We start from the raw sequence: 26,383 nt of genomic DNA, 5'->3' as shown, positions 1-26,383 counted from the left end.
CAGCCTCAAAGCTCCCATCTACAGCTTCAGAAACCTTCCACTGATTTGTTACGGTCCACATCAGAAAACCCTGTGTTAACACACACCTCTGGTACATCAGAATGAGAACACACGGAACTCATTTACTTTGACCCATTATTCTTCCTCTTTGGCCTTGTGGTGCTTCCAGGTACAAGGAAAAGGGCAATGTTTTATTTCACTGTCAACATCTAAAGTTGGCCCCGAAACAACTCTTTCTCCTTTTGGTTTGCATTCCACACCTTGGGGTCAGGACCAGAGTTGGCAATGAGGAAGCGATCCAGTTAGCCTGGGAGCATGTCCGAAGAGAGAAGAATCTCTGCTCAATCCTAAAATTTCAATTTTCTTCCTGTCACAGCACTTCTTAAAACACACAAAGTCATGAGTCAGATCTCAGTTGGCCTGTAATTCTCAGGACCAAACACAAACTTCTTTATTGGAGATAAATTCTTCGCATTTCTACCAAGGACATTAAGTATTTAGGTAAAGTTTCATGGAAGTGCTTCCTCTTACCATGTTTCTACTTGCCATGTTTATTTTATGGGCCCTGTGGAAATTTCATTCTGAGCTTTTGAGTCACTTTTATTCTTGTTTGCTTACTTGCTATAAACAACAGGAAGAATTGATTTTGAGATCCTTACATGTCATGACCACATTTAAACAGATTATTTTGAAATCCTGTCAAGGTGTTAATGTTCTCTTGAAATCCTAAAAGACACTGGACATGTACATTACCCTATTGTTGTTACTTGCTTAATAAACACTTATGTCAAGTTCTGAGCTAAGGGGAAAGGAACTAGTAACCACCATTAGTTCACTCAACAATTACATATCCAATGCCCACCACATACTAGGCACCATCTTGCTTACACATCATTAACAAAACAGACATGACTCCTATTCTCCTGGGATTTACGTCTGGTAATTCTCCATCTACTTCACTTTCAAGAACCCAACTCAATCAGTTATCCCATCATCCCCAACATTTTCAACTCTCTCTTCTCCATGCCTCTTTTCTAAAAACATAAAGCTCAAACCATCCTCATCGTTAAAGCTGCATGCACCGTTTTTTCAGTGTCAGTTCCTCCTTAGCTACCATCCTCTATTCCCCTTCATTTGCTCATCAAATTTCTTGAAGAGTCAGCAGTATTAGCTGTCTCACTTCCTTACTCTCCCACTGACTCAGCTGACTAGAACTTGGTCATTCTACTGAAAACGCTCTTATCAAGGCCATCACTACGTCAGTGGGGACTTTCCAGCTCTTGTCTTATTTGGTTACTCAGCAGCATTTCACACTGTAAACCAATCCCTCCCCCTGCTGAAACTCTCCCCTCATGTGTGGGGATCCTGTATACCTCGGTTTTCCTTTTATTGTTGGCAGCTCTTTGGGCTCTTCTTTTTCTACATAGCCCTTTGAAAACAGCTGTTATGGGACAAGCCATTTGGCCTAACAGGTTAACTCCCTACTTGGGATACCCACATGCTATACCAGAGCGCCTGGTTTGAGCTATTTCATTTCCAATCCAGCCTGATGTTAATGGGTCTGGAAGAAGCAGATTATGGCTTAAGCACCTGGGTCTCTGCCACCACATAGGAAATGGCAAGGGAATTCTGTCATCCTGGCTTTGACCTAGCCCAGCCTCACTGCTGCAGGCATTTGGTAAATAAATCAGCAGATAAAAGACCTTGCTCCATCTCTCTGCCTTTCAAATAAATTCTTTTTAATTTTTTAAAAAGCTATCATTAAATAGCTCTTATGTTACATGACAAACACTGTCCTAAGAGCTTTACAACATATATTAATATTCTACAACCCTATGAAGTTAACATTATTAACTCTATACTGAGCTAATAATACTCCTTAACTTCATTTCCTTACTGATAAGGAAACAAAACAGAGAAGTTAAATAATTTGCCCAAGGCCACACAGCTAGTAACCTTCAAGTAGAGCTAGCATGTTCCTTTCTTTTATTCTATATTTTTTGTAACATTTTTTTAAAAGGATTTATTTTTAGAGTTAGAGAAAGGAGGAAAACCAGAGTTAAAGAATACTCCATGCACTGGTTTACTCCCCAAATGGCTGTCATGGCTGGAGCTAGGCCTGAGCCTATACCTGGGCCAGGCCAAAGTCAGGAACAAGGAGTTTCTTCCACGTGGATGCAGGGGCCCAAGAACTTGAGTCATCTTCCACTGCTTGCCCAGGTGCATCAGCACCTGGATCAGAAATGGAGCATCCTGGGGTCAACACTTTGGCTCAACTGACTAATGTTCCACCCTCAAGCACCAGCATCTCATAAGGGTACCAGTTCATGTTCCAGCTGTCCACTTCCAATTCAGCTTCTGCTGATATCCTGGAAAGCAACAAAGAATGGTCCAATGCCTTGGGACCTTGAGCCTATGTAGGAGACCTGGAGAAGGCTCCTGGCTTTGGATCAGCTTAGATAGCCAGTGTAGTCATTTGCAGAGTGAATCAGTAGATGAAGAATCTTTCTGTCTTTCCTTCTCTCTGTAGATTTGTCTTTCCAATATAAATAAATAAATCTTAAAAAAAAGAATGAAGCAACTAGTATTCAAACCAGTGCCCATGAGATGTTGGTGCTGCAGGTAATGTTTAACTTGATATCCCATAGCATCAGTCCCCAAATTTTAACCATTTCTTTGACCTAGTTAACTTGCCTATTTTCTCTGATTTCAAAATCTATCCTTGGCTCAAATTTTTCCTTAGTTCTAGAGTCACTTATCTGTTGCAATAGATATCCCCACCAGATTACTAACAGGCTCCTTAAACATGTCCCAAACCTAATTAACCATGTTCCCTCTTCCTAGAGATTGTTCCTCCTTTTACATTCCCTCAGTGTCCACTGCTTAAGCTAGAAACATATCATCTTTAGCACCATGAACAGCTACCCCACTCCCACCTTGTCCCAGTCATTACCACATTATCTACATTTTGATAGTTATGACTGTGATTGTTGTATCTCTCCATCCCCAACAGGTTTTTTTGTTTGTTTGTTTTGTTTTTTTTACCAGAGTTATCCTCTCCATCATGGATCATGGAAACACTTCTCGCTGATGACCTTGCCATCAGAATATTTCTATTTGATATACCATTAACATGGCAGCCAGAGTGATCTTTCAAAAATGTAATTCTGACAATTTTACTCCATCTGCTTAAAAATCCAGTGGCAGTTATGGCACTGTGCACAGTAAGTTAAGCTTCTGCCTGCAAATGTTGGCATCCTATATGGGTTCCAGTTCAAGTTGTAGCTATTTTACTTATGATCCTGCTAATCTGCCTGAGAAAGCAGTGATGGGTGGCTCAAGTCCTCAGGCCCCAGCATCCACATGGGAGACCTGGAAGAAGCTCCAGGCTCCTTGCTTCGAATTAGTCCAGCTCTGACCATGATAGCCATTTAGGGAGAGAATCAAAAGATGGAAGATCTCTCTGTCTTTCCTCTCTCCATATCTCTGCATAAATCTAACTTTCAAATAAAAATAAATCTTTTAAAAAAAACCCACTTCAATGGCTCTGCAGTACATCCAGAGTGACATATAAAACTACTTATTACAGCAGTCAAAGAATAATCTAATTCCTACCTGGCGTCTTCAGTCTTTTAGCTCACTGTTTTCTCCAATCCCAGTTAAAGAAAACTATCAGGTTCCAGCAAACATCATGTTTTCTCTCTCAGCTCTGGTCTTACTCTTTCATTTCTCCTCTGCTTGGCTATTTCCAACAGGCCTCCAATCCTCAACTTTGATGTCATAATTTTCAAGAAGACATCTCTGGCTACTGATTTCATCCATCCAAAAGTGGGATATAAATGCTCCCTATCCCGTTTTCCTGTCACTCCTATTATGGCATTGCCACACTATGCTAACTACCTATCTCCCCACAGATCATCAGTTCCATGAGTAGGTACTGGGTCATACTCACCCTATAATCTGGGGTACATCACAGATATACTTGTCCTGTATTTGCTAAACGAATTCAAATTACCTTGCTTACTACCTGTTAAAGTAGTGAGAGCTCACAATAAATGTTTGGAGAACTGGCTTGAGCCTTCAATACAACCTCATAAAGTCGCCATTATTACATCCAATTTAAAGACAAATAAGAGCTCAAAGAGTTTAAGTAACTTGCCCAGAGCCACCGGGCTATTAATTAAGAAAGCACAACTCAAGACCATGACCACCAATTTCCAAAGTGAGCATACATCACCTCCCTGTGCTGTGAAGGATAGAAAAGATTTAGAGAATCTGTTCCTGGCTATGAAAGTGCAAGAAGTTGTTTTTGGTTAGATGGAAGAGTGAGATCAAATTAGGCATAGTTTTTTGAAGGACATCTGAACCTGTTCTTGAAGGATGGGTAGGATTTACACAAGCAGAAACTAGGGTATGAGAGTACCAAGGGGGCGAGGGGCACAACAAACATTTTTGGTGGCAGTGACAGAAGAAATAGATTTATGGGGAGTCCACTGGGGTTTTCAGTGTGGGTTGTGGCTGCTATTTTTCACCTTATGATGTACTAATAAAACCAGGCATGTGTCTTACAGCAAGATAAATGGGGTTTTACTAGACTTGGCATTCACTCTTAAGAGGCAGCCACTGTGTAAACATCTTACAAAATCAATTCCTAAAGAAGCCCACAAGGAACATTAAGGAGCTTACTTGCTGCAGTTCTGCAAGTTGCTTTTAAGGATGTCATAGTCAGTATTGAACAGAGGCCCACTGTCCTTTAGCATGGCTTTCTGGATGCTGTACACATGGATGCTGGCAGTCACGGCTAGCTTGGACTTCACTGCTACAAGTCAACAGGAAAAGCAGTCTGTTAATACACAAACTTCATAGCATGTGGGAACTTTAACAAGAAACCCTTCTGCATTAAACCATTTGCCATCTGCACTGGTTCAAAAACTCTTAGATGACCAAAGAGGCACATATACAGCATAACATCAACCCTTCTGTCTGCACCAGGGACATTATGACACTGTAGGTGGTGGTTGAGTCATTTCTAAGCAGAGCAACTGTGAGGGTATCACTCATGCAGTGGACACTCAGCAAACATTGATTAATGATTGATGACTAAAATATTCTTTTTAATGGTCAGTAAAGAAGCCTACATTCAAGCATGTAACTAAAGAGGAATAAATCATCTCTACTTAAGAAGGCTTCACTTACATATTTCAACCTCAGTTCTGAAAAAGCAACTACATAACAAAAATACTACTAATTATATTTGTCTGCAGAGAAAAAAAAAACAACAGAAAATCACAAAAACAAATGTTAGGCTCCACAAAGGAAAGGATTGACCCATTTTTTTCCCATGTACCAGTGTCTAGTACAGAGTGTGTGCCACATGCTACATAACTGACGTGTATCTATACAATAATGAAATTTTACTTTATCTACCACTGGGGACCCAAAGAGAAAAGGGATACTGCCACCATCCAAAAACTCCAATTAATTTGGTGAGAAAATCCCCCCTCTTTGGCAGTAGTCTTTACAAAAAAGACAATAGTAAAATTTTATTTTAAAACTTATGTTCAGGATCATGAAGATCTGTTAAATATTCATTTAAATTGGGTTTTTATACAATAAAATGTTAGCACTAACAGCCTTAAAACAGTTGGACAAATTTAATTTGAAAGTAATTTAGTGATAGCATTGGGACACAGATTAAGCTGTTGCCTGTAATGCCAGCATCCCATGAGGCTGGTTTGAGCTTCCAAACCAACTCCTTCCAGCTCCCTGCTAATGTATCTGGGAAAGTAACAGAAGATAGTCCAAGTGTTTGGGCCACCGCCACCTTGTGGGAAACCTGGATGAGGTTCTTGACTCCTGGCTTCAGCCTGGCCCAGCCCCATACTGTTCCTCTGCAGATATTTGAGGAATAAACCAGCAGACAGGAGATTTCTCTCTCCATTTGTATCTGCAATTGTGCCTTTCAGATAAACAAACAAACCAACCTTCTTATCCTTTTTAAAAAAATTATTTAATTTAGGAATCTTTCCGTTTTTAGAAAAGCATTCTTTCATTTTCTTCCTAAAGAATAAAAGACTGGAGACTATGTGATGCCTCAATTGGCTAACATTCTGCCTGCAAGTGTCAGCATCCCATCTGGGCACCGGTTTGTGTCCTGGTTGCTCCACTTTACATCCAGCTGCCAGTTTATGGCCTGGGAAAGCAAAACAGCATGGCACAAAGCCTACTTGCACCCGGTAGGAGACCTGGAAGAAGCTCCTGGCTCCTGACTTCAGAACAGCTTAGTTCTGTAAATCTGTCCTCTCATTAAAAATATATCTTAAAAAAGAGAAACTGTTATGGAATGTACCACTGTATTTAAAGTATTTTTACTGATGAGACGTCCTATATGATAGTGACAATATTTTTTGGATGTTTGTCATAAATCTTGAAATCCTGTGATACAACAGCTTTATTATTGATAGCAGTTATTGGCCTCAAGAACAGGAAGCTAGGCAGATATGGTACCATATTTTAACATTTTTCAGAAATTACTAATAAGGAACACAGGGCTCTTCTGTTAAGTAGATAGATAGTTAGATGGATAGATATTATATATGTATATACACACACACATATAATATACATCTGTTAGAGAAAGTTTATGGTAACTAGAAGAAAAAAATCTGCCAAATTATGAATATACTAACCTTCCAATTTGTCTTCTCTCACTACTGCAACCTTGTGGCACTGTAAGGAAATAACACTTCATTAGTGTTTCAAGTACGGGAATTTTAGTTTTTGTTCTTCAATGTGAGTAAATAAAACACCAAAGTATCCAGAAAGATATTACAATTTGATAAAGTCAGAATATTTATATCTTCTTACTTTAAAACTACTCAATGAGATAAAGGAAAGTAAAAGCATAAATACCAATAGCACGATGGAATACATTTCAAATCAGAGAACAGGACTTTTGAGTACATGACTTTAGAACAATGCATAACCACACAGGACCAGGAAAAACTAGTAGTCTATCAGAATAAATACTGAATGGATCAGACATTTCAGCGTAAAAAGTAAAAACATACGAGGATTAGAAGAAAACATGAGAGGTTTTCTATGTCGGAAAATGGGGGAACAGTTCTTAAGCATAATTCGAAAGCCAGAAATAACTGAAATAAATCATAAAAGTAACACAGAACAATCTTGGGTGACAAAAAAAAAATCTCAAGCAAAGCATAAAGAAAGAGTGGGAAAAGTATGCAATTTGTACCATGGTGGGTTAATAAACAGTTTCTAAAACTAAACAAAGAAAAATGAGGAAAAAGAATGAGAAGACAATTCACAGAAAATGCAAATGACTCTATGACCCAGCAATCCAAATTGTGGATATGCAAGCCTAAAACACACAACGGCAACAGACAAAACACACTCATACTGTGCTGTTCACTGCAACACTATTTGTTATAGTCAAAGATCACAAGTAACTCAAATAATCATTAATAAGGACCTGCTGGGGCAGAATGGTACAGTGAGTAAAACCACTGCTTGGGATACCCAGGTATTTGGCCTAGCAGTGAACTCACTGGCCAGGCTACCTGCCCACCACAGTGCGTCTGCATTAGTTCTCTGGATCTGGCTCCTGATTCCAGCTTCTTGACGATGTGGATCCCAGGAGGCAGAGGTGATGGTAGGAGGCATAGCCTGAATTCCCAGCTGCAGAATCCTGGCCACAGAGGGCATTCTGGGGCTGAACCAGGGCATGGAAGCTGCTTCTTTCTCTCTTAAAGACTTCCTATCGACTAGTGAGCACACAGCTGAAGGAGCAAGAGAAACGGAAGCTGTAGAAAAGAACCTTCCAAAAATTCACAGTGAAAGGCTTAATAGAAGCTTATGTAGATCTCAACAAGCTCCTTGAAAAGTTAAAAAACATGGACCCTGATACCAGAAGGTATTCATTACAGAGAGGAATGTTTAGGGTACATTATCTACCTAACAGCAAATTTTTGATGAAAAAGCAAGAAAGCAAGAAAGAAGAAAGAAAGAGAAACAAATCAAGCAAGCAACAAGGACACATTTCTGAAATGAGTGACTGCTACACAAGAGGAACAGCCTCAGGCAGGTCCATCAGGAAGCATCCAGAAAGCACTGTTCACACAAGGCGGTGACAGCTCCACGTATGCGCCTTTCCCTGCAGACTTTCCAGTGGGACAGAACGCATAAGTGGAAGAGACAGTAATACTGATGATCCTGTCACTACGTAGGCCTAGGCTAAGCTGTACATTTGTCAGGGCCTGCACTGTGGCATAGTGACTTCAGCCTCCACCTGCAGTACTGGCATCCCACTTGGGTATCAGTTTGAGTCCCAACTGCTCCACTTCTGATCCAGTTCCTTGCAGATGGCATGGGAAAGCAGTGCAGATGACCTAAGTCCTTGGGCCCCTGCACTCACGTGGGAGACCCTGAAGAAACTGCTGATTCCTGTCTTCAGACCAGCCATTGTGATCACTTAGGGAGTGAACCAGCAGATAGTAAATTCCTCTCTCTCTTTCTGCTCCTCTTATCGCTGCTACAATTTTGCCTTTTAAATGAAAATAAATAAATCTTCTAAAAAAAAACTGTTACGTAAAAAAATTGTATGTCTGAATTTTAACAAAAAAGTTTAAAAATTAGAAAAAAAAAAGTATAGCTGCGTTGTGTTTTAAGCTAATTATCATTACCACAGCCAAAAAGCTTAAAACATTTTAAAGTTTGTGAAGTAAAAAGTTCACTGTACATCAAGGTTAACTTCTCACTGAAGCAAAATATTCCCTGTTAACACAGTGAAATCTCAGACCCAAAGAAGTGTCCCAGACCTTCACACTCACTCAAATCAGCTCACTAATCCATCCAGAGCCAATTTCCATTCCTGCCAGTTCCTTTCATATATGTACTCTCTACAAGTGAATCTTTTTAAAAATCTTTTACACTATATTTTTACTGTACTTTTTATATGTTTAGATACACAAATAGCTACCATTATATTATACCTGTCTGCAACAACACATCGTACAGGGTTGTGGCCCAGGAACAAGAGGCTATTTCACATATCCCAAGTATGTAACAGGCCAAGCCATTCAGGCTTGTGTAAGCACACTCTGATGTTTGTGCAATGATGACAAATGTACCTCCTTCCTCACAATATATCTCAGTGTTCAACAATGCTGATTATACCTTATCATTTGGCTTACCAAATGGCTTGTCAACAAGAAAAGAATACTCTGGCAAGGAAACACAAGGATCTGATCCCACTATCAGTGTTGTTTCTCCTTGAAAATGACTACATGGATTTTTCCAGTATTAAATTTCACGTTTGGGACTCTCTTACTAAAACAAATCCAGTGAGTATTTTAGCAAATCAATGTTGTAAACCTATTCTATTGAGAGGAAAAGAAAAAATATCAAAAGGGCAAATGTTTGTAAATTTTAGTGGATCTCTGAAGAAAGGTCCTGAGCCTTTGGCCAAGTCCCATGAGACTACTTGTGACAGAAGCCAAAAAAATATGAGGTTTGAGGAAATGAGAACACGGGAAGGAAGCATGCCTTCCTTCAGGGAGCAAGCCAGAAGCTCAATTTTTTAAAGCTTGCAGGGTTTCATCTGGTACAAGAAAAGGAACACAATGTCTCAGCAGAGCTTCTGGTACCCACTAACACAGGAGAATAATAGCATGATTCTTGGGCACAAGAGGGATGTGGAAGTAGCTAAGACAAATTCAGCAGACCAGAGACAGCTCTGTGGTTAGGATGCTGAAAACATAGCAGTGACATGTGCTGATAGAAGATCTGATACTAGAGTAATGACAAGAGCATGCAAGACAGTGAAGTTGTTCAAACTATACCATGCCTCTGCATTCACTCAACTCCCTGCCAACACCCACTGCCTCTCAGCCACTTAGACGCAAGCCTATCAAAACTAAAATGAAGGCAGTTGTTTTTTTTAATGTGGTTTCTGATTCCTGGGTTTGTGAATTAAATTGTAATAGGCTGAAAATTAACCATCGTTGTCCCAAATATATCTTCAAGAGGAAGAAGAAGCTACAAAGTATAAAAGAGATGCATGTCCTACCATCTTACTACCTGGGACAACTGTCAGAACAACTCAGTATGCATCAGAGCCAAGATATTATTCCTTAGACTTTTCAGAGTTTCATTCAGTCTGACAACAGAAAATCATCACCTGTAACTTTTAAAAGCAGCCATATCATGAATCTTGTGTTTTTTCCTCCCCTTGTGTTAGATTATACATGGTTCACTGCTCCAGCAATACAAGCTTACTTTAAGATTCTGAGAACTTACAGACTGTCCATTCTGGATGAGACTGCCAGATACCAAGTAGGTGACATGCAGTTGGGCTCCTGAATTTTCTTTTCGTTTTCTTTCAACATAATCATACAGCATCCTGTTCCAAAGAAAGGAAGGCATAAGAAAGTCATTAGCAGGAGCTTTTACCTCATCAATTCTTAATTCACACCTTGAAAGTCAGATATATGAAATCTAACATTCCACCAATTTTTTTTAGTTTATTTTTATTCAAAAGGCAGATTTATAGAGTAAGACAGACAGAAACATTTTCCATCCACTGGTTCATCCCCCAAGTGGCAGCAATGGCCGCAGCTAAGCCAATCCAAAACCAGGAGTTCCAACCAGGTCTCCCACGTGGGTATAGGGTCCCAAAGCTTTGGGCCGTCCTTGACTGCTTTCCCAGGTCACAAGCAGGGAGCTGGAAGGGAAGTGGAGCAGCTGGGACACGTACCAGTGTCCACATGTGATCTTGGTGCAAGCAAGGCAAGGACTTTAGCCTCTAGGCTACCATGCGAGACCCTCCACCAAATTTTCTAAACCACACAATATGTGTTTAGTCTTAGGACAGTTTAGAAAGGTACAGGCATCAGATAAGAAACGAAGATCTCAGCACGTCTACAGAGTTGGCAGTGACCCAGTAAGTCAAAGAGATAAATCTAATCATAGACCAAAAAGGACTAAACCTTTATTAAAACAATGGCAATCAATGAACTTCCAAAAACTCATGGAAAAACAGAATTAAAAGGTGAGTTTATTTTGGTGCAAAAAAGCCTTGAGATCGTGCATAGTGTTTTCATAATATGTAGTCTCCAAGAACTTTCTGAAGACCCTTGCCCCACGTATAACTGATACAAAGAATAAATTCAGACGAAGAACTATACTATTGTATATAGTTTAGGGGAAATCAGTTGGGGGTGAGGAGACTTGAGGAGGGGTAAGGGAAATCCCAGAACCTATGGGACTATATCATAAAATAATAAAAATGAAAAAATGGGGGGGGGGCGGAGAATAAATTCAAGGCTCAATTGTAATGGCTCAATTGGCTAACTTTCAGCCTCCAAGTGCTGGGTTCCCATATGGGTGTTGGTTCATGTCCCTGGCTGCTCCACTTCCCATACAGCTCCCTTATGGAATGGGAAAGCAGAGGAGGATGGAACAAAGCCTTGGAACCCTATACCCACATAGGAAACCCAGAAGTGTCTCCTGGCTCCTAACTTCAGATCAGCTCAGCTCTGGTTTTTGTGGTCATTTGAGAAGTGAAACCAGTGGATGCAAGATCTGCCTGTCTTACCTTCTCTCTGTAAATCTTCCTTTCAAATAAAAATAAATCTTAATAAATAAATTTAGTTATTGCCTATGTGTTCTACATATGCTAGCTAATTTTTCCAAGCTTCCCAATATCCTGAGATATAAAATGAGGCTGTGTGAAATCAGTGCTCCTCTTAATCTTCTACAACCTTCAAGTCTCAAAGGATGAACAAACATATGTGTTCTTTCCAGGCAAGTTGATTCAGGGTTTTCAATAGTTTCTAAATCAATTAACTACTCCAAAATATCAAGCACTACTTTGCAAATAACACAAACGCCCACTCTAAAATTCCAATCTTGTATTTTTTCAGATCCAACCCTGAGAAATATGGAATGTTGGGGCCTGCATTATGGCTCAACTGGCTAACCCTCTGCCTGAACGCCTCAGCATCCCATATGGACACCAGCTCCTGTGCCAGTTGCTCCACTTCCCATCCAGCTCCCTGGTTGTGGCATGAAAAAGCAGCAGAAGATGACCCCCAAAACCTTGGGAACCTTTACCCACATGGGAGACCTACAAGAAGCTCCTGGCTCCTGGCTTCAGATTGGCTCAGTTTCAACCACTGTGGCCATTTAGGGAGTAGACTAGCGGATGGAAGATCTTTCTCTCTGTAAATCTGCCTTTCCAATAAAAATGAATAAATCTCTAAAAATAAATAACTATGGAATGTTAATAGCTTATTCCCACTGCCGGGTATTCAAACTATTCATTAGCCTGAGAGAGCCAAGCACTAAATACAGGAACAATGTGGTTTCTAATAAAATCCTTAAATTCATGTTTAGTCCCATGATCCAGCAAGCATCAGAAGTTGGCTCCCCTCAACCTTTTCTGCTTCAGCCACAAAGAGATACCAAGAAATATTTCCGGAGCCTCTACAAGATGTCAGATTCCAGCCAAAGACGGGCAGAAATGCCAAAAACTCAAGAGAAAACAATCTATATGGCTGGTCACTTTCCTCTTGAAGTAACTCTCCTATCTTCCATGAAACCTGCTAACCCTCCAACAGTCTTTATTCCCTATTTCCTGCTCCAACTTCTCTACTTCCTTCCTCTTAACTGAGTTGGCATGGTATTTACCTATCTTTTTACTCCACGTGTAACAGTAACCAACCATCCTGGTTTGCCTGGGTCTGAGTGGCTTCCTGGGACCTTAGGCATGATTAGTCACTATTTCTTCACCTTGGCCTAGTTCATTCATCTCGATGGCTTCCTCTAACTCTGACAACACCATCATCTGCTCAAACCACCGAAGCCAGAAATCTGGGAGTCATTATTCCTCACTCCTCCTTATCCAGTGATTTGCCAAGTCTCATCAGTTCTCCCTCCCAAGTAATTCTTGGTTCTATGCCCTTCAAATCTCTTGACTGGACTATTTTAATTCCAAGTGTCAGTTCCCCTTCTCTCTCCCACCTTCCATTATCCATGATGTTGCCAGAAAGAAGTTTTAAAAATATAAATCAAGTCACTGAGTCCATAAAACTTTTCTGGGTGGCTACCTTATGTTCAATGCCTCAGGGACAGAGCAGTGAAAAAAGCCAAGTTCCTATCCTGTTGGGGCTTACATTCTAAGAGAGAGCCAATGAATAAGTGTACTTATACAACCTTGAATGGCAAAAGTCTATAAAAAAAAATTAGACAATGGAGAGTGAATGATAAGTTTTATAATTTATATAAAGTGATTATATTAGGAAAGACCTCATGAGCAGAGGCCTACAGGAAGCGAAGATGCTACCAATGTGGTTATCTGTGGAAGAAAATCTTCCCAACAGAGAAAGCAGCAAACCAAAGTTCTGAAGCCAGAATGTCGACGAGGTCCAAGCTACAGAAAGTGAGGCCAGTGCCAAAGCAAAGGAGAAAGGGCTCCAGACATGGCAGACTCTGGCCAAAGTAGGAAGCTAGAGGAAGCTCAGACTTTTTAGAGGGCTCTCTGACTTGTGTGTGCAGAATACACTCACCAAGGAAGGGGTGAAAGGAAGAAAAGAAACCAGTTAGGAAGCCACAGCAGTAAGCCAAGCTAACATGACAGGGCTCAACTAGGGCAGAAAGCAATAGAGGTTGTTATTAGGGGATCAATCCTAGGTGTATTTTAAAGGGAAAAGCAACCTGATCTGCCAATTGTCTGCTTATGGAGTATGAACAATCAAGGAGCCAAGAATGACTAGACTAAGCATATCAAAGAAAGCAACTAACATTCATTGGGATGGGTTTTGCAGAGATCAGGAGGGAGGTTTGGGAGCATGTTAAATTCAAGATGCCCTTACGTAATTATTGATGCTGAAAAGTAGCTAGTTCAATAATACTTGCCTGGAGTATTATTACTTATCCAAAATTTTCAGTAGATCCCACCTGTTAAGAATGAACTTGAAATTTCCAGCTTGGCAGGTGAGATCCTTCTTTTCCTAGGCCTAGCATTTCTCACATTCCCTGACTCCCTCCATTTTCAGTCACATGAAACATTCTGCAGGACCCCTGGTTCCTTTGTATGCCCCTCCTTTTGCCTGCCTCAACCACCTAATTCCTCATAAAGTTGGAAGCTCCATTATCATCGCCTATGTGAAGCCTTTCCTAATATCGCCCACCTCCAACCTCCACTGTCCATAGTAGGCTCTCCACCTTCCAAACTCCAATAGAACCTACCCGATCCCTATTACTACAGCACTTACAACTAAATGCTTAGCTTACTTATGTGCCATCCCCACTACGTTGTAAGTTCTTTTGAAAGTAAAATGTGACCTAGACAGGGGCTTGCATCATGAGGTAGCAGGCTAAGCCTCCACCTACAGCACTGGCATCCCATATGGGTGCTGGTTCACGTTTCAACTACTCCACTTCAATCCAGCAACCTGCTAATGTGCCTGGGAAGGTTGCGGGTGATAGCCAAAGTCCTTTAGACCCTGCAGCCACATGGGAGACCCAAAGGAAGATCCTGGCTCCTATCTTTGGATCAGCTCGGCTCCAGTCATTACGGCTATTTGGGGAGTGAACCAGCAGACAGAAGATCTCTCCCTCTGTGTTTCCTTCTCTGTGTAACTGCTGTTCAAGCAAAAATAAAATAAATCAGGCCTGGCACAATAGCCTAGTAACTAAGTCCTCGCTTTGCATGTGCTGGGATCCCATATGGGAGCCAGATCATATCCCAGCAGCTCCACTTCCCATCCAGCTCCCTGCTTGTGGCCTGGGAAAGCAGTTGAGGATGGCCCTGCGCCCGCATGGGAAACCCAGAAGAAGCTGCTGGCTCCTGGCTTTGGACAGGCTCAGCCCCAGCCGTCGTGGCCACTTGGAAAGTAAACTAACGGATGGAAGATCTTCTCTATATCTCCTTTTCTCTCTATATCTGCTTTCCAATAAAAAAAAAAAATCTAAAACAAAATAAAATAAATCTTTTTTTTGAAAGATTTATTTTTATTATTTTTTTTTATTGGAAAAGCAGATATACAGAGAGGAGAGACAGAGAGGAAGATCTTCCGTCCAATGATTCACTCCCCAAGTGAAAGCAACGGCCGGTGCTATGCCGGTCCGAAACCAGGAGCCTCTTCCGGGTCTCCCACATGAGTGCAGGGTCCCAAAGCTTTGGGCTGTCCTCGACTGCTTTCCTGGGCCACAGGCAGGGAGCTGGAAGGGAAGCGGGGCTGCTGGGATAGAACCAGCGCCCAAATGGGATCCCGGGCGTGCATGGTGAGGACCTTAACCACTGCGCCACCACATCGGGCCCCAATAAAATAAATCTTATTCTTAAGTGACCTGTTCAGTATTTTTGTAATTTCTCTACCTTATTCTTTAGTGTTTCCTTCTATCGCATTATTTTAGATAAATAAAGTAACACAGATTAAGGAACATGTTGTCATGTTAATGTCAGTTAGGACCATGCTGTTAGTAGACATGTTAGGCAGGTACTATGCCATAGACTCTTGAATTTACTGCTCAGATGTACCATCTTTATCCAAAACTCAAACCCTTGCCTGTAACCACAGTCAATCTTGTATGCTCTATTCTCAAATCAATCCCAGTTCTTTCACTAACAAGAAGTTCAAAGCAAACGTAAAAAAACAATTTCTGAATACTTTTGAACCCTAAAATACATCTTTCTAATCAAACATTTTACCAACAATACATAAAATTTCTTAAACATGATGTATACATAAATTTTTACAATTTATATACTTCTTACATGATTAACCATATTTTCATTTTAATTTTCTAATTTTTGTTGCAGATAAATTGCATCATTTTTTTTTACAGGACAAGTACTATGTATATCCATACTGTCTTTCCTAACTCAATTTAATTCTTTCATAGTATTTTCAGTTGAAATTATTTTGTTCAAATCAATAAGGATAGAAGCTGCATACTGTTTTATGCTTTCTATGATAAACTTAAATAATGCTAAAAATATACAAATAATGGAACAAAAAAATTTAGCCAGTAGACAGCATCAACTTCCAGACATGTCCATAGAGGTGCTTTCAGACGACTGGGCTACAGTCCTTAAAATTTCCCAGTCAGGGGGCCCAACGCGGCAGTGGTTAAGGTCCTCGCCTTGCACGCCCAGGATCCCATATGGGCGCCGGTTCTAATCCCGGCGGCCCCGCTTCCCATCTAGCTCCCTCCCTGTGGCCTGGGAAAGCAGTCAAGGGCGGCCCAAGGCCTTGGGACCCTGCACCCGCGTGGGAGACCTGAAAGAAGTTCCTGGATCCCGGCTTAGGATCGGCATAGCACCGGCCGTTGCGCTCACTTGGGGAGTGAATCATCGGATGGAAGATCTTCCTCTCTGTCTCTCCTCTCTGTATATCCGCCTTTCAAATAAATCTTTATATATAAAAAAAAAATTTCCCAGTCAGGGGTGTCAGAGATCACAGAATAATTGTAAGTCATTCCCAATGTGTCCTGTCCAAATTAGAGACCATAAGAATCTATGAGAATGAAATGGTTGCTTGCAGCCATTATGTACTCATTTTAAGAATTTATTTAAGAACTATCTTGAGGCTCTCAGTTCTTCTCTGAGGTGTGAACCTGGCCGGTCCGGTGTATTCTCATTCAATTTCACCTGTGCTAAGATACTTATGGCAGAACCAACTAAGAGGAGAGCAGCAAGCATAAGCCATTCAGCTCCAGATGGTTATGAGTCAGGACTCCCAACCAATCCAGCTGGACAATGTGATAAGCCCTCTGGACCACACAGGACAGTCCTGTCCCAGACCACCTCCAAACACCATGGACAGACAGCAAAAGAATACTCATGACCAGCTCTACACCCACATACCATCCCAAAAAGCTAAGACAGACCTTCATCCATCCTATTTCCACAAGATGCGCCAACTGAAGTTGCTTCATTAAACTTGACTAGCACTTACTGCCATGAATAATTAATAAAATAAAATTAGCTTGAGAAGTGAGAAGGTGACTGACATAATAGTTAAGATGTACTCTGAGGAGCTGGCATTGTGGCAACTGATCAATCTCCCTCTGTCATTCAAATAAATAAAAAGCAAATCTTTTTTTAAAGATTTACTGTTTGGACCGGTGCAATGGCTCAATGGCTAAATCTTTACCATGCAACCACTGGGATCCCATATGGGCACCGGTTCATGTCCTGGCTGCTCCACTTCCCTTCCAGTTCCCTGCTTGTGGCATGTGAAAGCAGAAGAGGATGGACCAAAGCCTTGGGACCCTGTGTCTGCATTGGAGAAACAGAAGAAGCTCCTGGCTCCTGGCTTCGCATCAGCTCAGATCAAGCCATTGTAGCCATCTGGGGAGCAAACCAGGAAACAGAAGATGTTTCTCTGTCTCTCCTCTCTGTAAATCTGCCTTCCCAATAAAAATAAATCTTAAAACAAAACAAAAAAACCACAAACACTCACCCCTGGTGCAAACACTAGACAGACAGCTTCCTAGCTAAGAACATCAGTACTCCATATCATAGCACCTGGGTCCAAAGCCTGGCCCTGTTCCCAATTCTACTTCCTGCTACTGTGCAATGTAGAGGCAGCAGGTGAAAGCTCAGACTTCAGTTCCTGCCACCCATGTGGGAGACGGCTCGTTCTAGCTCACAGCTTCACTGGGCTCAGCTTTGGCTTTGCAGGCAGTTAATTAAACTAGTACATGGCAGAGCATTCTTGCTCTTGATCTCTCTTTTCTTCCCTCCTTTCCACTCAGCCTTATAATTAAATTGTTAAATTAACAACTATTAAAAATTAACAACAAATGAGCCAAGAACTTAATTATTATTTCCTACAAAAAACAAAAACAAAAACAAAAACAAAAAACCCTACACAGGAGTAAATACTTATGGACTCAGATTAGATACAAATAGAAATAGAAGAAAAAAATAAACTGGACTTTGATAATACAGCTGTTTGTGCTTCAAAAGACATCAGTTATAAAGAAAGGACAAAGCCAACCTACAGAACAGGAGATTTTTGCAAACCATATCTCTAATCAAGACCCTCACACAGAATATATATTAAGAAGTCAACACAACCAAATGAAAAAAGGACAGATATTTTGGATATTCCTCCAAAGACACACAGATGACCAATGAGCATATGAAAAAATGCTTCATATGAGGAGCAGGTATTTCACCTAGCAGTTAAGACCTCTCAATGGAGTTCAGGATTTGAAGCTCCTGTCTTTAGCTTCCTGCTAACACATATCCTCAGAGGCAGCAGCCACGACCAACTCTTCGAGTTCCACCTCCCCACATGATAAAGCTGGATTGAATTACTGGTTTCCAACTACAAATCTGGCAAGGGTCTACTGCAAGCAATGGGGAGAGAAATCAGTAAATGGGAATACTCTTTCTCCCTTCTCTCCCTTAAATTAAAAAACAAACAAACAAAAATCAACCTTGTGCCAAACACCAAAGTGCTAATGGATAACACAGTAGCCCACAACTCCAGCATCCCAGATGGCTTGGGTTTGGGTCTGATTTCCCTGCTGTTTCACTTTCAATCCAGCACCTTGCTAACAGCCTAGGAAAGCAACAGAAGATAGTACAAGTGTCTGGAGGTCCTGCTACCCACATGGAAAACCTAGTTAAGCTCCTGGCTCTTGTCCTCAGCCTGAACCAACTCTGGTCATGGTAGCTATCAGAGGAGTCTTACAAGCAGATGGAAGATCTCTTTCTCTGTAACTCTGCCTTCAAATAAATAAATAAATCGTTTTTTAAAATGCATGCTAACACTTTATAGTCATTATGATTAAAATAAAATTTTAATTTAAAATGACAAAATATTGACAGATGGGAAACAAACTAGAATCCTTGTAAATTGTTAGCAGCAATCTTTGTAAATAGCAAAAAAGCTTGTTAGTTCCTCAAAAGTTGAACAGTTAATAATTATCTAGCAATTCCAGACTTAAGTATACATACTCAAGAGGACAGAAAATATAGTTGTACATAAGCATGGTTGGTAATAGTCATAATACAGAAGCAACCCAAATACTCATCAATTAATGAATAAGCAAGACTGAGCATATGCCTTATGGGCTTTAGTATGTCTCTCAAAAAAGATACAATCAAGTCTTCACTTCTAACACCTTAAAATGTGACCTTATTTGGAAACAGTTGCTGCATTTGAAATCTGTCGAGATCATATCAGAGCAAAGTGGGCTCCTAACCCAACCAGTGCTCTTTCAAGATGGTTATATGAAAATAAACACAGGGTGCACGTCACACAACAATGATGAGACCCAAGTTAAACTCTTAAATGCCAAAGACTGTCAACAAACACCAGAAGGTAGGAAATAGCAAGGATTTGTTTGTACAGATTTCAAAGGGAGCCAACACCTTGATTTTGGTCATTTAGCTTCCAGAGTTGTGAGCTAATGTTGTTTTAAGCCATCAAGTTTGTTGAAGAAATTTATTTGGCAATTAAAAGGTGGGTGGGCAACTTGGGCACAGTAAAACTGAGATATCACTTGGGATATCCACATCTCATACTGGAGTACCTGGGTTAAAATTCCAGCTACACTCGGTTCTAGCTTCCCGCTAATGTGCACCATGGAAGGCAGCAGATGACAGCTCAAGTACTTGGGTCCCTGTATTCATATGAAAAACTCAGATTGAGTTCTGGGTTCCTGGCTTTAGACTGGCCAGGCCCCATCTGTTGTGAGCATCTGGGGAGTGAGTAAGTGAATGGAAGATCTGTGTTTCTCCCTGTCTTTCAAATGAATTAGAAAACTGAATTTTTTTAAAGATTTATTGTTCACTTATTTGAAAAGCAGTGCATTGTCTACGGCCATACCACCGTGAACACGCCCAATCTCGTCTGAAAAGCAATGCAGTAGAGACAAAGAGGGAGAAAGAATCTCTGGCTTCCCACATAGATGGAAGGAGCCCAAATTCTTGAGCCATCCTCCACTGCCTTCCCAAGTGCATCAGCAGGAAGGTAGACTGGAAGCACAAAGAAGGGACTCCAACTGGTACTCTGATACAGGATGTCACCATGGCCAGCAGCAACTTAACCCATTGTGTCATATCAACACCACCCCCAAAAGGAATTAAATACTGATTCACAGCTATAACATACACAAACCTTGAAAACATTATACTAAGTGAAAGAGACCTGACATTCAAGAATTTATGACTCCATTTATGAGTATCTACAATAGGCAAGTACATAGATTACTGGTTGTTTAGTATTGGAGAAGGAAAATGGAGGTTGGAGAAATAATGACTGCTGAAAAAAAAGAAAAAGAAAAGAAATAATGACTACTAAAGGGTACACAATTTATCTCTGGGATAATAAAAATGTTGTAAAATTGATGTAATGGTTACACAACTTACATACACAAAGCTCATTACATCATTGAAGAGTATACTTCAAGAGGGTAAACTGTACAGTATGTGACTTATATATCAATATATCTATTTCTAAAAAAAGAATAATGAGACCAGCATTACAGTTTAACAGATTAAGTCTGCAATGTTAGCATCCCATATGGGGACTGGCTCAAGTCCTAGCTGTTCCAATACCAATCTAGCTCCCTGCTAATGGTCTGGAAAAGGCAGCAGAAAGATGGCCCAAATAATTTTAGCCCCTGTCATCCCCTTAGCGAACTTAGAAGTGTCTAGACTCAGCTGGAACAGCCCTAGCCCCAGACAACTTGGTCATTTGAGGAGAGAAGCAGCGGATAAAAACCCCTCTCCATCTTTCAAATAAATAAATCTTAAAAAAAGAAAAAGAAGCCAGAAATTAATAGTAGGGGCCAACATTGTGAGGTAGCAGGTAGAACCACATCTGATGATGATCACATCCTATATGAGCACTGTTTCAGGCCCTAGCTGCTCTACTTCTGCTCCAGCTCCTTGCTAATGGCCTGGAGAAAGTAGCAGAAGATGGTACAGATGCTTGGGTCCTTACCACTCATGCAGAAGATGAGGATGAAGCTCCTGGTTCTTGGCTTTAGCCTGGCCCAAAGCTAGCTATAATAGCCATCTGGGGAGTGAGCCAGTGAATGCCAAGATCTCTCTCTATATATATTGCCCTCTAATCCTGACTTTAAAAAAAAAAAAAAAAAAAAAGGAAGAAAGAAAGAAAAAAGAAAACCTAATAAATAAATCTTTGAAAAATATTTAAGAGTTTTATGACAAAATTAGGGAGAAGTGGGGACACTTGGAATGGTGCATTTAAGAAGGCTTGTTACAATATGTGGAATTGGATTTGAAACCTGAAGGATGAAAAAAGCTGGGAGAAAAGCAGGCTAAGGTAACAAATGAGATAGAGTGGCACAGGATGTAGTTGAACTGACATGTAGGAATTCAGTGCTAATGCCATAAAAGTTACAGGTAATTAGGGTACCTCCCAATAAATCTGCAATCATGCTTTTTTCATCTTCAGTGAACTCTAGTCATCATTTATCCCTAAACCCCAACAGGCTAATAGTAACAGTTGCTTCAGCTCTTAAAAATCCATAATTTAACAAACAATAACTTTTGTAAGTGTCCACTGTCAGTTACCTTAACATTGGGTCAGGATTAGTCTTAGGCAATTTCAGTCAAAACCACTTTGAATCCATCCCTAGATAAGTTTCTGGGGACCAGGACATAGTAGGTAAAGCTACTGCCTCTACTGTCAGCATAGCATATGAGTGCTGGTTCTTCAAGTAGCAGCTGTTCCACTTCTAGTCCAACTTCCTGCTAATGTATCTGGGACAGCAGCAGAGGATGACCCAAGAGCCTGGACCCATGACATCCATGTGAGAGACGTGGTCAAAGATCCTGGCTTCCATCTAGCCCAGCCTTGGATATTATAGCCATCAGGGGAGTAAACCCATAAATGGAAAGAAAATCTCCCTCTCCTCTTTCCTCTGTAACTCTGCCTTCTAAATAAAATAAATAATAATAATATATAGATATAGATATAGATATAGATATAGATATATCTTGGGCCCGGCATGCTAGCCTCGTGGCTAAAGTCCTTGCCTTACATGTACCAGGAGCCTATATGGGAGCTGGTTTGTGTCCCAGTTGTTTCATTTCCCATCCAGCTCCCTGCTTGTGGCCTGGGAAAGCAGTAGAGAATGGCTCAAAGCCTTGGGACCCTGCCCCTGTGTGAGAGACCTGAAGGAAGCTTCTGGCTCCTGGCTTCAGATCAGTTGAGTTCCAGGTCATTGTGGCCACTTGGGGAATGAACCAGCAGATAGAAGATGTCTGTCTCACCTTCTCTCTGTTAATCTGACTTTACAATAAAAATAAATAAATCATATATATATATATATTGACAATAAGATGCTGGATTTCTGCCATTGTCTATACCAATAATGTCTTGACATACTTAAACAGCAGAATGATGGATTATTGACTGTTTTTGAAGAATTATATCACTGCAATAACATGGGGAAAATTACGGGCGGGGGGGGGAGGGAAATTCCTGAACCTTTGAAACTGTATCACAAAATAAATAAATTTTAAAAATAAAATAGGCAACAATAAAAAAAAGGCTTCTAGTTTAGAAAGCTTAAACACCACACCACATCGATGTTTAGTAGTAACCCGCAACCCAGGCCAAACCAATCCATTTTAGGGAACAGGGACTTTCTAAGACTTGTGGAATGTTCTCATAGCTCCGAATTTCTATGACTCAAGAAACAGAGGAACTTCAGACCATCCTTATGAACAATAAAATGAGAGTTTAATCCAATACAGATACCCTCAGCCATTTCACTAATTCCTTCCCTGGAACAAAACTTTCAGGTTAATTCAAAAGCTTACCTTTTCTTTCAGCCTCAGGTTAGACCACAAGCTTAGGCAAGGAGACATAGCAAAATTTTAAAAAGGCAACCCTCTACTCTGCATCACCCTAAACACTCCCTCTCCCGTTTCACTCAGTTTCCCCTGTCAGACACCTGTTGACCTCATTACAGAAGCAGTTCAGTAACACCTGCAGAAGGGGCTAAGGCGCACAAGTGAAAATGTGGTGAAGATGTGAGACAACAGACACATAAATTCAAGATACAAACAGAACTAATCCACCTAAGAATCTGAAATTACAAGCTGATGTTTACAAGGGGCCAAGGATGCAAATCAATCCAGTAAACTTATCACCACACATTTGTCATCAAGTCCACCAATCTCCTAAAAGGAGACAAAAAGTAGAAAGGGGTAGTAAATTAAGTCTTCTTTCCCATTTATTCAGGACTTAAAAATAAAGCAAAACAGGAAGGAAAACAAAGATCGTTTCTAAATGATTAAAACTGATGACAAACTGGACTTACTGTTTGGCCTGGTTAACATGAACCCCCAGTGTATAGCTCAGCCACTTGTACGTCACCTGCAAGAAGAAGCAACTGTAAGAATGCTTTATGAAATTACTCCAGAGGGTAGCTCAGTATTCTTAAATGTTCCTACAATGTTAAACTACAATCAAGAACACCACAGTTTTGCTAAGAACTGTTTGGGCTGGCAGGGTAAAGATATCTACCTTTAAAACCAGAGATTTTTCTTTTTTTTTCACAGACTTTTTGATACCAAAGAATCTAAGGTGACACCCTGAATGTACACAAAGGAAAAGTCTCATTTCCCTCACACCCCTTGGTTTTTCTTCAGATCCTGTCTTTTGGGAATCACCACTCAAAAAAACTGCCTGAAAGTTCATCTAACTCTACTGAGGCCTTGTTGGGGCTTTTAACTGACCAGATCTTTACTCTGTTAGACCTATCTTCAGACCATAGAAGGTCTCCCCAAGAGGCCACTGAACTTATCTGGACAATAAGACGCTGAACTTTATGCTAGGCATGTGTTTGCAAGCAATGAATCTCAACTGAACTTGAACTATGGTTATGCAACAAGGTGGAGGAATCCACCATGGGGGGAGGGGTAGGGGAGGGGTGGGGGAAATCCCCAGCGCCTATAAAACTGTACTACATAATACAATGTAAGCAACAATAAAAAAAAAAAAAAAAAAAGAAAGTTCATCTAACTCACTAAAATCACTCCAGAAATTTCTCAGGATACAAGCATAGAGGGGCACCGGCGGTGCATGGGGTCGGGAAACTATCAAAATGGATGAATTTGGTAGTGGGTTAGATGGGAAACCAGGGACACCACGCCTACATGCTTCCTGACCCCGTGTGCCTGTCAGTCTCAAGGCGCAGTGATTAGAAGACCTGTGCAGGTGTCGGGCAAAGACAGTGTGAGGCGCATCCGCGGAAGGATCGGAATCTGCCCCTCCTTCACCAGTGTGGAACCAGCAAGTGCTTCCTTAGAGCAAGGCTGACCATGGACCCGGGGCGAGGCGGGGGAGGGTCAGGAGAAGAGAGGTGGTGCCCACAGTGTGTGTCCAGGGCGCCTCCGCTCCCGGTGGGCTTTCCTGGAGCCACGCCTAGCCCTGGGCCGGCGTCTCACACCCATCTCCCCGCAGGCGGGTCACGCCCCCAACAGTACTTAAATTTCCAGGAAGAGGAAGCTGGAGGCTAGACTGTCACTCAGGCCCGGTGAGGGGCACGTTCCCCAGAGGTAGACCTGGGGGGCTTTCAACGCCAAACGCTCGGTACAGCCGGTGCAGACACGCTTTGCCCACGACCCGCCGCGCGCGGCCTCTCCCTGGGGCAGATTCCCCCTCAAACACGCCCACCGGACGAACGCGGATCCCCGGGCCCGCTCGCCCTGGGGCTCGAGGGGTCAGGGACCTCGTCTCCCCTCGGTCAGTCCCCACGAGACCTCACAGACAGCATGGACGGTCAAGGCCCCCACCGCCCTGGCCAGGCCCGGTCACACGCCCGCGTCACCCCCTAAGTCCTCGTTTCCTCACGATTTTGTTCTGGTCCGTGACGAACTCGTCTATGTTTTCCAGATAAAGCTGGTCCGCCATGGTGCTGTGGCAACGGAGCCCGCAGACGCTGGGTGCCCCCTAGGCTCAGTCACAGCCGCAGCTCCCGCCGGCGGGAAACGTCTTCGCCCCCTCCCAGGTCCCGGGTCGTTTCCCACGGCAACCGGGGCGACGCGCTACGGCGGCCGCCCGAGGGTCAAACTAGTCTCGGAGACGGCGTAGGCCGAAGTGGGCGGAGATGATGGGAGTCGCCGTCACGGGGCAGGCGTCAGGGTGGAGAGGCGGTTAGTGATGGCGCCAAATAACGCCAAATAGCCCTTCCCGTCTAGAGACTGTTGAAATTATCCTTGCCCTGTGATGTTTTAGTCAATAATTATGAAGACGGTATTAGGGCCCTTCCTATCCAGTCAGTCCAACGATTGGACCATGAAGTTGAGGGGAGCCCCTGAAGTACATTACTGCCAGTTACCAGGAAGAACTGAAGAGGTAGGGATTATTCAGTCCGGATAAGAGAAAGAGGTGTTTCTGAGAGAAGCAGGAGCTGTTCTTCATCAGAGCTGAAATATGGGGAAAAGAGGCCCTTGAGAGGAGCTACACATCACACCATGTTTAGGAGGGAGTGTGAAGGGTGAATTTTTCTCAAGCTAGCAAAAAAAAAAAAAAAAAAGGATTTTTGTTTTTTCAGGTTGGAGAACTGCACTAGAATTTCTCATCACCAAAAAGTTTAGTACAAATCAATGTCCACGGCATAGCGAATAAGCAAGCAGGCTCTGGAAGATTCCAGATTTGAACCTGGTTTTCCGTGTTATTTAACCTCTACATGTTATATAACCGCTGTGTTATTGAAACCTCAGAAGCCTGCTTCCTTATCTGTAAGACAACAAAAATCCACTGGAGGCCAGTGGCTGTTCCTGAGTGATGGGGATACAGCTGCAATCAGTAAGACACAGAGGCTCTTCTCATTACATCCTGTTCCAGAGATATGTAAATCCTAGGCATCCAAGGTCTCTTAGCTCCCTTGTCTTAGCTTAAAACGTTCTTGTCTTGCTTTTTCTAATTACAAATCATCTTGCTAACATTAACTCACTAAGGGCCAGTACTGTGACACATCAAGTTAAGCCACTGTCTGCACAGCCAGCATGCCTTGAGAGTATTGGTTGGAGTCCCACCTGTCCCACTCCCTGATAATGTGCCTGGCAAAGCACCAGAAGGTGGCCCTAGTGCTTGGAGTCCTGTACCCATGTAGAAGACCTGAACTGAAACTTGGCTCCTGGCTTTAACTTGGCCCAGCCTGACCCACTGCAGCCATTTGGTAAGTACCTTTCTTCCTCTCTCTTTCTGTAACTCTGCCTTTTGAATAAATAGTAAATCTATAAGAAAAACAAACTCACTAAATAGAGAGAGTGGAACAACCAGAAATATAAGGTCCATGAACACAAGGTTCATGAAGTGGGGCTGGCACTGTGGTGTACAGGATAAAGCCAATA

The 26,383-nt window shown here is 41.8% G+C and overlaps 1 protein-coding gene across 2 annotated transcripts in view; it reads right to left on the bottom strand.

The window, feature by feature from the left end:
* The window catches only part of POLD3 (DNA polymerase delta 3, accessory subunit), a 50,198-nt gene extending 25,113 nt beyond the window's left edge, over window positions 1-25,085 (bottom strand). Inside the window, exons 1-5 of one of the 2 annotated variants that reach the window (XM_040963992.1) lie at window positions 24,879-25,085; window positions 23,344-23,399; window positions 10,318-10,420; window positions 6,690-6,729; window positions 4,687-4,819 (exon numbers count right to left, since the gene is read on the bottom strand). In XM_040963992.1, coding sequence (XP_040819926.1) covers window positions 4,687-4,819; window positions 6,690-6,729; window positions 10,318-10,420; window positions 23,344-23,399; window positions 24,879-24,938 — 392 coding nt within the window. In that variant the 5' untranslated portion in view covers window positions 24,939-25,085. The remainder of the gene's footprint in view (window positions 1-4,686; window positions 4,820-6,689; window positions 6,730-10,317; window positions 10,421-23,343; window positions 23,400-24,878) is intronic. The other variant, XM_040963990.1, reaches the window with a different exon arrangement.
* Between the last annotated feature and the right edge of the window lie 1,298 nt (window positions 25,086-26,383).

This window comes from Ochotona curzoniae, unplaced genomic scaffold (genome assembly GCF_017591425.1).
Source record: "Ochotona curzoniae isolate NIBS_2020 unplaced genomic scaffold, NIBS_Ocur_1.0 scaffold_3223, whole genome shotgun sequence".
Lineage (NCBI taxonomy): Eukaryota > Metazoa > Chordata > Mammalia > Lagomorpha > Ochotonidae > Ochotona > Ochotona curzoniae.
This window is presented reverse-complemented; position numbering and strand designations above follow the sequence as displayed.